Source organism: Pogona vitticeps, chromosome 2 (assembly GCF_051106095.1).
Source record: "Pogona vitticeps strain Pit_001003342236 chromosome 2, PviZW2.1, whole genome shotgun sequence".
NCBI classification, from domain to species: Eukaryota; Metazoa; Chordata; class Lepidosauria; order Squamata; family Agamidae; genus Pogona; species Pogona vitticeps.
The window spans coordinates 161,033,154-161,050,569 of NC_135784.1; the positions used below are offsets into that span (position 1 = coordinate 161,033,154).

A 17,416-nucleotide genomic window follows, 5' to 3' on the forward strand; every position below is an offset into this window, starting at 1 on the left:
TGGCAAGAAGAAATCCAACAGCAACATGTTGGCCAGTATCCTGTTGTGTCGCTCTGGCTCTGCATCAAAAGTGACCATACCAGTGGCAGAGGCTTGTTGCTAATGAAAGAGTTCCCTTCTTTGATTTCAGGGTGCACCTGAAGAGTGCAGCATGATAGTGCTGATTGGCATTCTGCCGATCATATTTTATTAGCTCCAGGAAGTGAAAAATCAGCCTGATGTACTCCTGTACTAGATTTATATAATGAATTCTTTCCCTGTAATTTAAAGATGGGGTAGAAATTTTATATTTAATGGTTCCTTAAGGAAAACTTTCCTGCACATTAAAGATTAGGGCAGAGAATTTTTTCTTGGCTAGCCAACTTTTCACTTGCTTTTTTTCCTGTGCAAAGAATGTTTATCACGTGTGATTTGTCCACCATTTATTTCCCCTCATGTCTGAAGGCAGTAGAGCTAGCTCGCTCTGTCCTATGTTTCAATCAACAAACAAGATGACTGTGTACCACACCCTGGGTGCTTTCTTTAATGTATTGAGGGAAAGACAAGCCAGCTCCTGCCAAAATTCATTGAGCATCGCATTACAAACACAACAATCCTTGGGTTCATAGTTTAAGTGGTCCAATTGCAGATAGGAATGATCCGGCTGTACGTAACAGATGCTGCTTGTACACAAGTAGCTAGGTTCACACTGTGATACCTATTCAGACTAAGGTTGAGTAGATATTTAAGGGTTCTGTTCATGGCTTTCATGAAGGGTTGTGTGTGAGAGAGAGCAATAGGTTTCTTTGCTTCACCGTTAAATAAACTGAGATGTGGTTGTCCAAACCAGGCCGTGGAGTTAAAAGGAAGAAAAAAACGAATAGGTTGTCAAGGTTATTGATAACCTAGAAGGTGTGCATGTACACCTACTGTTTTGTGAAACTGTAGCCAAAGTAAAACCCTAGTATTTCCTGGTGTGCATCTGTCCATAACATACAGAGAAAAGCCTGCTGGCCATACTTTATTTCACACCAGAAACCAGACTTGTTTCCTTGGGACAAAACAGCTTCAGGAACTGTTGCTGGCTACCATTAATGAGCCAAAGCAAAAGACTGTATTTTTTAAAAATGTAATTTGATTTTCTTTATCTTTGTTTTGGTGTTACATAACTATGGCCCTTTAGTGAGGAAGAGGACTAGGATTGTTTGTTGCTTGTGAGAGTGTGAATGGTTAAGTGTGGGTGTTTTCTGTGTGAGAGACTCAGCAACCAGAGAGCCTTTTCCTGTTTACTTGATGTCAGCAATAGGCTTGGTAATATTTATATGTCATTGTGTATTGTTTCTTATGTTTATCTTTTATGCTTTAAAATAGATTAAGAGTTTAGTAGCAATAGAAATTAAAAATTATCATCATCATCTTCATCATCTACTTACATTAAGTAGATACAAAATATGGCCAATAAAATGTGAGTGAGAAGGGAACTATATGGAGAATTTAGTGGTATCTCAGGCCAGTTTCCTTGAACAAGATCATGTGGAGTACGAGTTAGATATTTGATTTGATTTGATTCCAAATCTATATAAACAAATTGGGTCATAAAGAAATGCTTCCCATCAATTGATATCCTGCTTCCCCAAAAATAAGACCTAACCTGAAAATAAGCCCTAGTATTATTTTTCAGGAGGCTTGTAATATAAGCCCCACCCCAAAAATAAGCCCATGTTAAGTGAAACCCCACCCTTCACCATTGTACAGCAACCAGAAAAAGATGACATGATTGTATTTGAATAAATGTAGATTGTTGTACATGAAAAAAATCCCCTGAAAATAAACCCTAATGCAGGGGTGTCCAACCTTTCACCTTCCCTGGGCCACATTAGAAGATGAAAATTTGTTTTGGGCCGCACATACATTTGGTTTGGCCTGCATGGGGGGGGCAGCCCTAGCCATCCTCCGCAGCCCCGCTCCAAGCGCACTTACCGGCAGCTGCAATCTCAGACAGCAGAGGCTGCCAGCTTTGACTCCGGCGGCTTCATGGGGCCGGGAGGGGGGCCGCCTATTGACGGGGACGGCACAATGCAGTTACGCAGCCCCCCTGTCCCCTCCCCTCCCACTCCTTCCTTCCTTCCTTCTCTCCCCCACTACTGTTGTGACGTGCCCCAGCCACATTCTGGCCGCAAGTGCTGGCAGTGTAACTTGAAACTTTGGAATTTCTTTAAAATAAAAAATTGTACTGGGCCGCATTACGAGCTGACCTGGGCCGCATGCGGCCCTCGGGCCGCAGGTTGGACAAGCCTGCCCTGATGCATTTTTTTTGGAGGAAAAATTAATATAAGACCCTGTCTTATTTTTGGGGAAACATGGTATTATCCAGTTTCCGCCATAAGCAGATTCAATTCAGAATGCATCTGATTTTATTTTTCCTAAATAAACAATTCAGTATAATTGTGCTTCTATTTAAGAAGTCTTTTAAGTGGGAGCCAGGTTTAAACTATTTGTCTGTCACAGATTGTAAATGTTGTTTTTAACATGACACTTTTTTGTCTGTGAATTTTTGATCATGTTCAGTTCAAAAGGCATGAAGACTTTTAAAAGATCTAAACTGGGTTACCAGAATATAAAGGAGATGACATTTCATTTGGTAAAATAAATATGTGTGTGGGGGGTATTTGATTTTTGTAAATGCTGTGATAACTATCAAAACAAGTCAAGAATCTTTTGCAATTGCTGTTGAATATTTTGTGGACTATGTCTGTAGAATATTAATTAGAGTTTTTTTAAAAAAAGTACTTCAGAGCCAGATTGGACAGTACTGCTTGGCAGATGAATCTTAAAATTTGGAGCATGTATTGCAAAGCACAGTTGGCAAGCTGTATTCATTGTTCATACAGTTCTAATATAAGTATGTTACGTGAAGAATCTGCTTGGGGCATTTTTTAAAAACAAAAACATGGGCTCTGCTAGACTTCTGGCACTAAGTTGATGGCAGTGTTATTACGTTGTATGGAACTCTAATTTTCCAGTTTGGTTGTTGATGTGAAATTGTTTTAGAAATATTCAGTACTATATTCAAATAATCTTACGATAAGGACTTGTGGAGACAAACACACTACTGGATTCAAGGCACAATTGGAGAAATGGAACAACTTTCTATTGTTTTTATTTTGGCTTCTTTAGGAAATTTTGGGAAAGATTTATTGCCCTGTGTCATGATAATGATAGTCTTCACGGTATCACGTTTGATCAGATCAAAGCTCAGTTGGAAGCTCTAGAATTAAAGAAAACCTATGTATTGAATCCACTGGCTCCTGAGTTTATTCCTCGAGCTCTGCGACAACAGCATTCATCCAACACCAATAAACCACAGCAGTCACCACCAAAGGTAAAACATCACTTGTGGCAAAGTTAATAAGAACTAGGAAGTCAAGCATTGGTTGGAAAGAATGAGTATATTCATTGTTCTGTTTCTTCAAGTAAACATATATCTATAGTAGAATATCACCCATCCCATCTTGAACCCAACCAATGTTATTTGATTTTGGGAAATAGGGTTAATACTTTGATAGCAGGGAATACCATGTAGGTCTAGGGATGAATTCTGACTAAAACTCTTGAAAACCATTACTGCCTGTCCAAGTTAACACTATTGGGCTACGTGGACCAATGATCTAATCCAATATAAGTCTACCACCTGTGCTTCTTATGGCAGGGAACAATATGGACTGAGTAGGTCTTAATATGATTTAGTGTAGTAGGATAGAATTTATTAAGCCATAAGTTTTGGTTTTATGCAGGAGAAATGTATTTAGAAACTATTGCAGTAACGCAGCCAACCTTTAAAGTTTCAGTGCAGATGTTCCTCACATTTCTTTTGGCATTAGGGTGTACGTTACTGAACACATTTATTTATTATTGCTCTAGTATTATCACCTCCAGGAAAGCAAATATATTTATCTATGAGCCTATAAGAAGAAAATATTCCCAAGGTATTTAATATTGGTACAAACACACAAAGTATAGTGCCAGTTCCATGTTTTATGAAGAATAATGCTGACAAGAGGCATTAATAAGGAGTATTGATTGCTTTAATTGACAACGTACACAGGGGTGGTTAGAACATATTAAACTCTTGCTTAAAATCTTGTGTTTCTATTGCAAGTTAACATCTATAAAATGTCAAATTAATGCAGTTTTTCATTTACATTTTACAGAAAGAAGGGATATCTTTTGTCTTGGCACTCCTTTGCAGAAAGGTTGCCATAATTTGAAATGTATTTTCTTTATTAAGAGTCATTACCATCTGCAGTACAGTGAAGTTTTTAAAAAGCCTTGATAATGTGTTGAAATGCTAACCTTTTAGAAAAACACATGCTCAAAAATTATTCTTCAGTTTCAAGATCCATATTAATGCAATTCCAGTTTCTCCAGAGGTTTCAGTGTAGCATGCATGTTGAAGTTAGAAAGTTTGTCATCTTGGTTTTTTATTAACAATTGGAATCTTGTAATATTTCTGACATGTGTTATGGCATAATGGAAAAATGCTTTTCTGAGGCAAAAAAGAAATTATGCTAAAGGCTACAGTTAGTCAGAAAATTATTTGTAAAACCTACAGTCTTTCCACAGACCCCTTTTCTTTCTTCTGTCAGTGAGAAATGATAAGTATGTGTTAAATGATAGATGTTCAAACTGATTGTACATCTGCATTTCTTTTTGGCATCTAAGGGAAGAGTACGTAGCCCTAAGGTTTGCTCACCTTTTCATCTACCACATTTTTTGCTGGTCTCTGTGAATCACACCTATGGATCTTGGCCTTGTGCAAAGCCAACACTGGAACATTCTAGAGCTGAATAAATTTTGGTGGGAACCATGCCTTGCTCCCACACTCTGCCTGTGTAGCTGCTCCAGGACAGCTCTGTTACTTCTGTCTGTTGCATGGGTGGCTTCCAAAGGCATGGCCTCCCCACAATTGCTTTCCCTTGGCTAAATATTCTTAGAACTTTCTATCCTCTTAGATAGTTTATTCCCACATCGTACCAACACCAACAACAACCCACAACCTAATTGTAGACTTTGGTCATTAGCCATCAAAGGCACTGTTTAATAAGCATAATGTTGGCAGTGGTAAGATTGCCAATTCAGACAGGCATCCTAAGTGCCTTTTTTTTGCCCTGTTGAGGGCCATCTAGTTCATGCTTGCCTTACCTTCTGTAAAAGGTAAAGCTAAAGGTTCCCCTTGACATTTTTAGTCCAGTCATGTCTGACTCTAGGGGGCGGTGCTCATCCCGTTTTCAAGCCGTAGAGCCAGCGTTTATCCGAAGACAGTTTCCGTTGCCACGTGGCCAGCGTGACTAAGGAACACCGTTTTACCTTCCCACCACTGAGGTGGTACCTATTGCATGCTTTCGAACTGCTAGGTTGGCAAGGAGCTGGGACAAAGCGACGGGAGCTCACTCCGTCGCGTGGATTTGATCTTACGACTGCTGGTCTTCTGACCCTGCAGCACAGGCTTCTGCGGTTTAGCCCACAGTGCCACCACGTCCCTCCTTCTGAGGACTCACCTTCTGAGGACTCACCTACACAATTGGGAGAAGCTCCTTCCTGAAAACAAGTGAAGCTGCTTGGAATACATACAGAAAGAGGCCTTTAATTGCTGAAGCCCATATGACTATTATTCCTCCTCCAAACTGTATTCAGTGTTGGTGTCAGTTTTTATATCAGGAACATTGGTTGTCCTGATGTCCTTGGTTAGTGGAAGTATCTTCCCTCCCAGACCCTTGCCACACAACATATACTTTGTAGCCAAGGAAATCAAGAAATCATCTAAGGACCATATCTCTTAGATTGGTCAACGTCTTCTTGGAGTGCTCACTGAGATGAATACAGACACCTGCACTTGAATTGAAGACCTTTCCTTCAGCAGAAAAAGATTTTTCAATTCCAACAGACAAGACACAGTGGATCACCTTTGCAAAGCCCATGTCATTGCTGAAAATGGTAATCTTTTTGGAGTAACAACTTGCCTACTCATCCAGGCTTGCATGAAAGCACCAGGTTTCATCCTAAGCCTAATCTTGGTCTTCCTTCTGTACTTCTCACCAGCCCTCACAGTCCTCTTTACACTTAGTTCCTTGTGTAACAATTGTTCTGGGACAGTCACCTCAGCCACCATTATACCACCTGGTGTTCAATCACTGAGTGATTTCCTTTGTACAGAGGGAATATACAATAGAGTTCAAACATATCCCTCCCACTGGAACATTTAAATTGATCTTTCTATTGAACATACTCAAAGAAGAGACCACTGTTGCTGGCAAACCAGTGTCTTGCGATTAGTGACTTACCAGCTTCTTCTCATTGTACAGTGGTGCCTCACATTATGACGTTAATTCGTTCCAGCAAAATCGCTGTAGAACAAAATGTCGTAAAGTGAAAATAAAAAAGCCATTGAAACACATTAAAACCTGGTTAATGTGTTCCAATTGGCTAAGAACTCACCGTCCAGCGAAGATCCTCCATAGGGGTGGCCATTTTCGTGTGCCTGTGCAGCGAAAAATGGCTCCTGAACACAGTGGGGAGCCATTTTGAGCACCCGGTGGCCATTTTGAAAACCGGACGATCAGCTGTTTTGATAGTCGGGAAGCGAAAATCAGTTCCCGAAATAGGGAACCGATCATCGCGCAGCAAAATTCCCCCATTCAAAACGTCATTTTGCGATCGCTTTTGCGATCGCTAAAACCTCGTCATAATGCAGATTTGTTGTTAAATGGAGTGCCCGTCTTGCGAGGCACCACTGTACTTGCTTTTGCCAAGCACAGCTTTAGCTGGTACCCAGTCAACAAACTCAGAATTCTGAATTGCTTCATCTTACTCAAGGAGTTCAGGATGGTGAACTTTGCATCTATCCTGACCCTTTTTCTAAATGTACAGTTGTTTCACAGTGATAGATTTCCATGATATATACTTTCACAGCAACTGTGGTTATTCACGTGGACATCTGTGGAATCACACAATCCACCCACATCCCTGTAGTGCCCATCTACTTTCTTGTATGCCAGAGAGGAACTGAAAGGAGCATGCTGGTTATATGTGATGAGGAAGGTGAGAAAGACTTCCTCAAAAGAAAAACAAAATCTCAGCTCTAGAATGTTCTAAGATTGGCTCTAACCAAGTATAAATTCCAATTGCGTCACTTGACAGATGACCACTGAAAGTTATAGGGAAGCAACCTGTTGTTGCCATAGTAGTTATGTCAGCTCTTTTGGACCGGAATACCATCCTTTCCCTCAAAGGGCTAAATAATATGTTTCTATTTCTCTCTCACACACGCACTTGGTCATTGTTGGCGCTGATGCAATTTATGACCAGACATTCTGCTGCGAGACAATGCCCACTTTTTTCTCATCTCCTCTGACCTCAAAAAGCCTCTTCAACACTTGATGTCTCGCATGCCCTGGCATTTTGTACTCATGGAACATCTGGGCACTGCAGGCCTCCTCTATTCCTCTGCCACTCAGGACATGAGAAGGGTCTTGCTGTTTCTCCCCAATCCTTTTTTTGCAGTGGATAGGGGAGACCACTTTCATCACCCACTGGATGTCACTTCTTCCTATCCCTTATGACTTGAGAAGTGGTTGAAACATCCACAACCACGTGACACTTACAGATCAAAAATGATAACTTGTTGCATAAAATAAAAATAAAATAAATATGTTGATAGCAAAAAGCAGTGCCAGGCATCTATCATTAAATAGAAATGTCTTGACCAGGCAGCGATCCATTTTAGGTGCGTATAGCAAAACTAAATGAAACTGTTCCAATATGAACTAGAAAACAACTTGTTCTAAAATAACTTCCTTGATAGCAGTAACCAGCAAGCCAGAATGAATCAAGCTAATGATGTAGACAACTCAGGATTTGATGGATTGGAGACGATAACAGCACCTTTATTCACTTTTAGTTTGTTTGATCTAGAATTCACTGAGTGACCAGAGGAGTAGAAGTTTGTGAGCCATTTTTAGAGAGTAAATAGCATTATAAAAGAAAAAAAGACGTTAAAAATACTGTTTGAAAATGCATCCCAAGTGACACAGTGTTAGATGCAGATAAAACAATGAAATGAGACAGCTTTTCAAAACCATTTGTTCAAAGGCTTGTTGTTTACATTTCAAAGGCTATTTTAAAGCAAAAATGATAAGCCTGGCAAAACAGGTGACAAAGTCACCCTTGTGGTTAAATGCGTTAGTTATACCACAGACGCATAAAGAAGTCACAATACCAGGCTAGTTAGTATTTTAGTGAATAGCCTTTTAAAATAGCTTTGTTCATTAACATTAAAAATTTAAAAGGCAGAAGCAAAATAAAAAATCATTATCTTTGTGTAGTAGCCAATGTACCAGAGGGTCATTTTAAATCCATTTTATTTCTAGGTCAGCATCTATACAACTCACCTGTCTATAAGCATACTTCTGATTTATCTTTTCTGACTGCTGGAAAACAGCATAGACCTTTCCTCTAGGGAAGTAACATTCTTAAGCATCAGTGAATTCTACAGCTTGGTGCTTGGCAGCATATTGAAAAACAGGCGTTCGGGAGAAGCACTAGCTTCCTGTTTCCTGCCACCCTCTGTTGCTGTAGTTGTAACAATAGACTGATAATTGATCACAGCATAAAATGCTGCATGCAGATAGTGCAGGCCCTAAGCCAAAACTCTTTAGTTGAGGTGGCCAGCATAGTTAAATAAAAAGTAGGTGTGGTAAGTACCAGACTGCACATTGTCCTCTAGGACAGCAGTTCCCAACCTTGGGTCCCCAGATGTTCTTGGACTACCACTCCCAGAAATCCTGGCCAGCACAGCTAGTGGTGAAGGCTTCTGGGAGTCTTGGTCCAAGAACATCTGGGGACCCAAGGTTGGGAACCACTGCTCTGGGAGAGATATATATGCAGGCTAGGGTAGCCAGGTCAATAGCATTCCATTTCCTCAGACTGCAGGGCTAAAACATGAGACAGAGGGATGGACCCTTGTGAAAGTACAAAAGCTGGACCTTCAGTAATTATTGCAAAACTGCCTTTAACCAGTGCCTCATGCTGGGGAAATGTTAAGTTGTAAGAAACTTGCCCTACTTTATTTCTGTACCTTAGTTGCATGCTGCCTAATTTACAGTAACATGGAACACTTAACAGTGACACCTTTTCTGATGCCTCACAAAAGAAACATGCCACTGTTCTTCCCTGAGGCCAGTCTGTGGCTTCCATTGTTAATATTTTATTGACTCTACTGCTATTTGACTACGCAGTTACAGCTGTGCTGTGCTGGTGTTACATCTAGCTTGAGATCTGTCTGGCACACCAGCAGCCTAGCTGCAAACTGCTTGCACACTCTTCAACTTGAACGTCATTGCTTTGTCAGCTTAGAAGAGATTGCTGTATATATAGCTTGGGGTGGGCAATCTCCAAAAGTTTGGTGGCTGCACACACTCATCTCTGGACCTTGCGTGCCCTGTACCTCCTCTTACGACACTTCTTACTTCCTGCATTTTTTCCATTTTTTTTTCTTTTTAACTGAATGAGTCTTTCTAGTGGTCCGTTTGAAAAAAAATAAAACGAAGGATGGGGGGGGGGGCGCCAAAACATGGCAAGATTACCTTAGAACTTTTTGAGGCATAGATATTTTCCATTTTAAAAAAAATCAGGTCCCTATATTGAGCATCCCTGCTATCACCCCTCATCTGAATAAGGTTAAAGAAAAAACACATACACTCATACCCTGAGAATAAATGTATTTAAAGGTGTAAATGTTATTATAAAACAAGATTGCTGTTAGTGTATACAAGTGGGATCTCTAACAAATGCTCCTATTCAGTATCCAGCACCATGTTATCTCTGTTCAGCATATGTATACTGCTCCATATCCTTCCTTCTTGGTTTGCCACCCCATCCCCAGTTGGCCAGCATCAAGCTATGATGCAGTTATGGGGACCTGAGGCAAGTGCGATATTGGGAGGCACTGCTATCACTCCCCATCCATGAGCAAAGTGGCAATGTCAGGGTAGAGGTATATATAGGAGTTGAAGCAGGAATTGAAGCTTTGAGAGCCATCTGGTCATTGAGAAGGCTCAGTTCTCACAGAACTGTCAATGTTCTATGTGCCATTTTGGCGATGTATCTCTAGTTTCTCTAACAAGGTTGCCTTTTATGGTGAATAATTTCTTCTGAAGAAGAATAGTTTAGACTCTGTTGATTTGAACTCATTTTCTATGAAATATATAGATGGAATGATTTTAACTTGAATTCCCTTTTTTTAAAAAAAGGTGAAAGGCCATCATCATAACCAGAATGACCATTTCCAGACTGATGGGATTGGTAAGTACTTAATAAAGTGCTAAACTGATAATCTTATTTAAACTTGGTTAATATTTGTTTGTATCTTCTTGAAAAGTACCCAAGGCAGCTTACAAAAATGAAAGGCAATATTTAAAGTTGAAAACAATGAGTATATAATGGTAGTTAAAAGACAATATTAAAAACTACAAACAATGAGTAAAGAGGCATCTTATATCAATAACTGGCAATATTAAGGCAGAGATTAGAAAGTATACAAATATTTTTTTTAAATGCCCCTCTAAGAAATAGAAAACACAAGAATGGAAACACAAGTAGTACTAAAAATCCAGTCAAAGCAGTAATGCATAGCAATGTATCTAAACATCACACACAGGTAGCTAGTTACTGAGGGAAGGTTTGCCTGAAGAGAAAGGTCTTTCCCTGCCTGTGGATGGATAGCAAAGATGGGGCCAGCCTGTCCAAAGTTTGGGGAAAACAGCAGACAAGGCTTTCTCTGTTGTCCCCATCAGACCCACTTATGAAGGTGGCGGGACTGTGAGAAAAGACTCTCCTGATGATTTTAACACCTGAGCTGACTCATAATGGGAGGTTAAAACCAGCACTTGTGCCCGGAAACCGATTGGCAGACATTACTCTGACTTCAAGCATCATCTAAGAGAAGCATATGGAATGTATGACCTTCTAGATATTATTGGACTGCAGGTCCCATTGTTTATTATCACTGACTTTGCTGTATTATGCTGGCTGGAATTGTATTTCAAAAACATTGGAAAGGCCCCATGTTCTCCAACCCGAATCACAAGCTTCTTGATTGAAGCTTTTCATATAGTAATGAAAATGGCCCCGTGTGACTTTGTACATGTGAGAAAATTTCTTGTTGTTGTTATGTGCCCTCAGGTTAGAACCAACTTACAGTGACCCTAATAGGGCTTTCAAGGTAAGTGAGATATTTAAGGAGTGGTTTTACCAGAACCATCCCTTCCCCAAGGATTTTCCATGGCTGAGTCCTGGTCATCACTCTATCCACTACACCACATTAGGTATCCATGACAAAATATAGACTGTGCTGATGTGTGAAATTTATCTCAGACACAGTTCCAGTTGTAGCAAGTCTTGTTCTAGAAAATATTTGGGAAATGAACTTACATTAAGAAGTCCTGCCATGGCTGTCATATCAATGTTTATTTTTATTTTCCAGTCCAACCCAATCCTTCTGTTTTAATTGGAAACCCTATAAGAGCATATACTCCTCCTCCTCCACCACCCCCTCCACCTGGGCCTCACCCGAATCTTGGGAAATCTCCTAGTCCTGTTCAGAGAATAGATCCTCACACTGGGACAAGCATTCTTTATGTACCTGCTGTTTACGGAGGAAATATGGTCATGTCTGTGCCTTTGCCAGTAAGTAGACTCTTCTTTTTTAAAATATCCTCTTCTCTTTGAAATAGCTTCTTATTGATAATTTACCCTTTCTTCATCTTATTCAGTGGAGATTTAGAAATATTAGAACTTGGAGCAGCAAGAATCAGTGGTGGGCAACTTAGGGCAGCATTGGAACCCGCAGTCCACCAATCGTTTTGTTATTGCCATCAATAAAAAAAAGATGCTACTCTCACTTCAGCACTAGAGATGGGCACAAACTGCAGTTCGGCCCAGTTCGGTGTAGCACCTTCACAGGTATTCTATGGGCGCTGCACACACTCTTCTCCTGCCTCCTTTGTGTGCTCGCCCATTCCCCGGACAAAGTACACTTCCCTCCCCCATCTCCTCAGTTCAATTGCCAGCTCACCAATTGCAGCACACACACTCTCCTCCACCACCTCTGGCAGCTGCTCACTCAAAGGCTCACCTCCTCATCTGAGGAAGTGGCCACCAAAGGAGGCGGAGAAGGGAAATTCATGCTGCAATCAGTGAATGGGCCATCACTCTGAGGAGGCAGGGAATGGGCAAGCACGCAGAAGAGGTGGGAGAGGGGAATGTGCAGAGCCTGTCGAGCATCTGTGCAGGTGCCCTGCTGGACTGGGCCAAACTGCTGAACTGCATCTAATGCCCATCTGTATTCAGCACTGGGGTTCCAAAATCTAGGACCATAATCCTTATCCTTTATTGTAGCTAGTTTTATTGAATAAAGCAAACGTAGCATTTTTTTAATTCAGCCCAGTTGTTTACACAAAATGGCTGAGAATTCTGGTTAATTGGTGACTTGAAATTATGCTTCGTAAAGCGAAGCACCACTGTACAGTACTCGTGTCTTAAAACAGGTCCAACCTGGAGAGTCTAGCCCCCAGTTACATGATGAACTTGGTTACTTGGAAGTCATTTTACAGGCTATAGACTAGAGTTGGCAAAACTAAAGTGGACTGAAGAAAATGAGGTTTTCACACCAATGCATTTAGGATTTGTAGTACAAATAATGTACATCCCCAGTGCTGAGTTCTGCTTGTATAGAGAGCAACTACGTGTTCTGCATGTTGGTTTAGAAGGGTTGGGCCCTTGGTCACCATGGTGAGTGAGGGCCAGCAAGACAAGGATATCCTCCTAGTTGCTTGAAGAAGCAAGTAGAAAAGGATACATAGAAGTGAGAGACAGGGAAACTGCCTGTGAAACAATGAGTTCTTGAAGCTGCTCTGCTGGGGAGACTAGGCAGGAATGTGGGCAATCAGTTCTAGTTGATCTGGCCCAAACATCCTTTGGGGGGGTGGTTCAGAGCCCTGAATTGACATGCATCTACTCTTTCGATTGAAAAAAAATACATTGATTCTTTGCAGTTTAAACATCTGGATCAGCGGTTTCTCTCCAGCTCCTTATATGAACTTCATGCTGAATGTGTTACACACTTGTGCCCTAATCTAATCCCCTACTTACAGCAGGTTTATTTATGCCTAAAGTACATTTGTAGCTTTTCTAGTGGAAACGTTAATTTAATGTGGAGCTTTACTTGTTCTGCTTTTCTTTTGTTGCTACATTCCTGTTGTTTATATGACTGTATATAAACAGTCATATAAACAATATCTATGTATGAAGTGTACATTGCATTTCTTCAGAGCTTTCTGGTTTGTAGGTAGTAGAAGGAAAATTAGTGTATTTCAAGAGCTGTGTGTTTTGTTTTTTCCTTTTTGGCATTCAAGAAATTAACTGTGTCTCTGAGGAATAAGTAAGCCATCCTGGAGAAGAGTTTGCAATTACAAAAGTCATGATCTGTCATAGTCACAGAAGCGTCCATCCAACTGCAGCCGCTTGGCTGCCTCTGTTAGCATCAGTGAAATTTTTGAAGGATTTAATCCAAGCTTTTCTTAAACATTTAACCTTAGGCCTTAATCTTGGAATATGGGTAGATTCACACAACTAAGTAGTTGTCTGTTAAGTTTCTATGTGAACTCAGTAAGCTGTCATAAAATTGAGATGTTAAAATGATGAAAAGATTTACTGGAACATCCTTTACTTTTATTGTTTTGCTTTACACCTTTCCCAGTAGTGCGCACACTGTTCTCAGATTTCTGTCATAGAAATGTTCCTCTTTCTCTTTTGAAATACATCTCCTTGCCTTCCTCTCTTTATGAGAAAATAGCACAATGAAATCTGAGGACAATCTATATCGTTTCCAGACCCCTACCTGTTTTTTATTCAGCTGCTTGTTCAAATGATTTCTAGTCTTTTTATAGAAAGCTGAATTTCCACTGTCTCTTTGCAATTTATCTCCGTGATTTCACAGTCTCCATCCTGTTGGGAGACTTTTTGTGCTAGCTTTGCTGACACTTTTGCTTTCTTTCATGTATTTGTTCATCTTCAGAGTACCAGATGTGATAGGCTAGGTCAAGGGATCATGGTTTTTGAGGGGGTAACCTGGACGTTTGTCATTTACGAATCATGCACTATACTCCTTTTCATTACTACTCAAAGTAACACCACTCCTCCTTTTGCATGTAGTTTCATGGCACTGGATAAATATTTTGTTTTCATTAGCACAGTATGCTTTTAAAAACTGCATCTTTAAAAACTGTAGGTCATATGGTTCATTTTTTATTATTATTGTCTAGGTACCGTGGACAGGGTATCAGAGTAGGTTTGCAGTAGATCCTCGAATCATTACTCATCAAGCAGCCATGGCATATAATGTGAATCTGCTACAAGCACATGGGCGTGGATCTCCTATACCCTACGGTCTTGGACATCATTCACCAGTTAGCATAGCACAGCAGCAGCAGCTTCAGCATTTAGATAAAGAACAACTTGAACAAAATCGAAACAGTGAGTGGCTATATATTTTGGTTTTATTATTATTATTTTTGAGCGGGACATTTCTTTCAGGAATATATTTGTTCATTTATTTTGTATACAAAAATCAGTGCATCCCATTATAAAAATGTTTAATAGAATTTTTGATTTTGACAATTTCAGATGTAGGCACCCTTTCTCAGTCTCTAAGCCTGTTTGTGCTGTGTGCCCTTTACTGGTATGTCTTTCAATGAAATGATTGCCAGGTTATAGCTTTCTTGGGCAATGCAGTGCTTTACTCTTCTCCAGCACCATTATTTTTGGAAGCAATGAGTTAGGCAGGAGGTCATATATCCTGGCCACAGGTTTGTTTAGGGCTTTGTATGTCAAAGCTCGCACCTTGCACTGACCATGGAAGTGAATTACCGTATTTTTCGCTCCATAAGACGTACCAATTTTTTAGGAGAAGAAAACAGGAAAATATAATCTGTTTTCTTCGCTCCATAAGACGCACAGACTTTCCACCCCCCTGTTTTGTGGGAAAAAAGTGCGTCTTATGGTGCGTAAAATACGGTAAAAGCCAGTACAATTGGTTCAGGATCGATAACAAACATTTTGCCTTAGTTGTACTTTCTAGGCACTTTCCAAGGACAATCCCATGTATATTTCAGCAGTACAGTGAAGAGGTGATTACGACATGAATCACTGTAGCTTTCCTGAAGGAGATGCACATCGGACATACAGTGGTCACCTGGACTTCTAAGAAGCAGTGCCAAATCTAAGATTATATTTTGTCTGTGAATGTAGTATTTTAGAGGGAGTATAACCCCATTCAAAACAGGTTGCAATCTAAATTACATGTTGGCTTTTCATCTGGCCAACAAAATTGTAGCCTTGTCTAGATTGTCTATTGACTCAGATCTAATCCTCCACTGCATCCAGTAAACAGTTCAGTGTTTCCACATTGTGTTTGCCATCAGTTGGAAAAGAGAGAGAGAGAACTGGACATCCTTAATGTAAGTAATGAGACCCATGCCCCAAACTCTAGATGACCTCTTTCAGTAGCTTCATGGAAACATTGCAGACCATAGGGGGACACTTTCAGCCTTGATGAATCTTATAAGCCCAATGGCTGTGAAGCCAAACAACAGTCCCCAGGGATCATATTCTGGAAATATTCAGGCAAATAAATGGATGCATCACAAAATGGTGTTCCCGAGTCCCTTATCAGTGAGAACAGTCCTGAAGGGCACAACAGTCAGTGATGTTAAATGCTCTGAGACGTATAGGAGGCACATTATCCCTTGAGCTGAAGAATTGATCATATGAGCTATGGGAGTGTTTTCTGACGGTGTACACTTTATCTAAATCTGAAAAAAATATAGCATCCCTTTTCCTCATGAACGTACTTCAGGGCATCAGAGGCCCCATGTGTGCCACAATAGCAATGGACTGTAGAAGACATTTGGAAATTGCATAACAACAAAAAGCATTGAGCTCCATAATGTTATTAGCATAAAATCTATTTCAGAGCAAGGTGAGGTGTTTTTTTTTTAAAATGATGAAGGACTGGTTCGTGTATCAAAAGTGAAAAGTGAAATTGGTCTCATTCCATTTGTGGTATTAGAATGACTCTGCTTAAAGCAATGCAGTTCAAAAATCTGCCTCATTAACTCTGTGAAAAGCAGAGTTATCCATGTGTTGAGAGCTTGAGGTGCTGACGTACATATCTGAGAAGCTTCTTGTAGTTTCCCAATACTGTAGACATATGAGCTGTCACTTACAATGTTGTTATTCAAAACTTAATTGGACTTCTAACTAGTTCATGGATATAATCATGAGAAGAAACTTATTTAAATTCATGAAATCTAGGATAATTCCACAAACGTGGCATGCCAGACTGAATTTCTCCCTTAGTAATCTCAATAATGGAAAAGAGCAGAATACGCCAGAAAAATACATTTGGATAGGGATTTAGTTTTCAGAACTTTAAATAACAAGTGAATGAAATCTTGAGAAATTCAGTTAAATAGGTTTTCTTCTGTGTCTCCATGTAAAGTGTTAAATATTTCCAGTTTATTATAAAATAACCTGTTTTCACACAAAACCAGATCTATCTTTTATTTACATAATGTAACACCACGGATAGAGGATGAGCAATTCAGCTGCATGTAAATGAAATTTACTGCTGTGAACTTTGAAAAAACCGAAAGGAGCTTCATGGTACATTGGTTAAAATGCAGTACTGGAGCCAAAACTCTGCTCACGATCCGGATTCAATCCAAGATTGCTGGCTTGAGGTTCACGCAGCCTTCCATTCTAAGGCTGGTGAATTGAGTACCCAGCTCATGGGAGGGGGGCGGAACAATGTGTAGTATGCATAATTAACTTGAAAACCACCAAAGAGTGCTTTAAGCACTATGGGGTGGTATATAACAATACACTTTGCTTTTGGTTTTGGCTTTTTAGTGAAATTCTGAATAAAATGCAGACGGCTAATTTTACAAAGATTCTAGAAGAGCAGAGTCTTTGTATTTATCAAGTGTTCTCTAGCTCTCTTGAGATTTATAAGTTTACATCTTGGTCCTTGCATCTGAATGGACCCCAGTGCTTACTACTTCCCATTTAATTTTCTCATTCTCTACCATAAGGTAGAGTTTGCATCTTTCACTACTAGTTCTGATTAGCCACAATTTAGCATGTTGTTAAAACCCTGAACTACAAACCAATTTCATTACTCATGTCTTGTTTTAAACTAACCACAATTAAGATTCACCACAGTTTGTTCAATTGATCAAGAACATTAGTGAAAACTTCTAAATTCTTACAGTTTGCCAGACAATGAGAGAAGAGTAGACTCATTCCTGCCATGTTAAACCAT

The 17,416-nt window shown here is 40.0% G+C and overlaps 1 protein-coding gene across 4 annotated transcripts in view; it reads left to right on the top strand.

The window, feature by feature from the left end:
* The window catches only part of HELZ (helicase with zinc finger), a 172,012-nt gene that overhangs the window by 122,682 nt on the left and 31,914 nt on the right, over positions 1-17,416 (top strand). For all 4 annotated transcript variants that reach the window (XM_072991020.2, XM_072991023.2, XM_072991022.2 and 1 more), the window contains exons 21-24: positions 3,157-3,361; positions 10,287-10,338; positions 11,519-11,721; positions 14,358-14,568. In XM_072991020.2, coding sequence (XP_072847121.2) covers positions 3,157-3,361; positions 10,287-10,338; positions 11,519-11,721; positions 14,358-14,568 — 671 coding nt within the window. The remainder of the gene's footprint in view (positions 1-3,156; positions 3,362-10,286; positions 10,339-11,518; positions 11,722-14,357; positions 14,569-17,416) is intronic.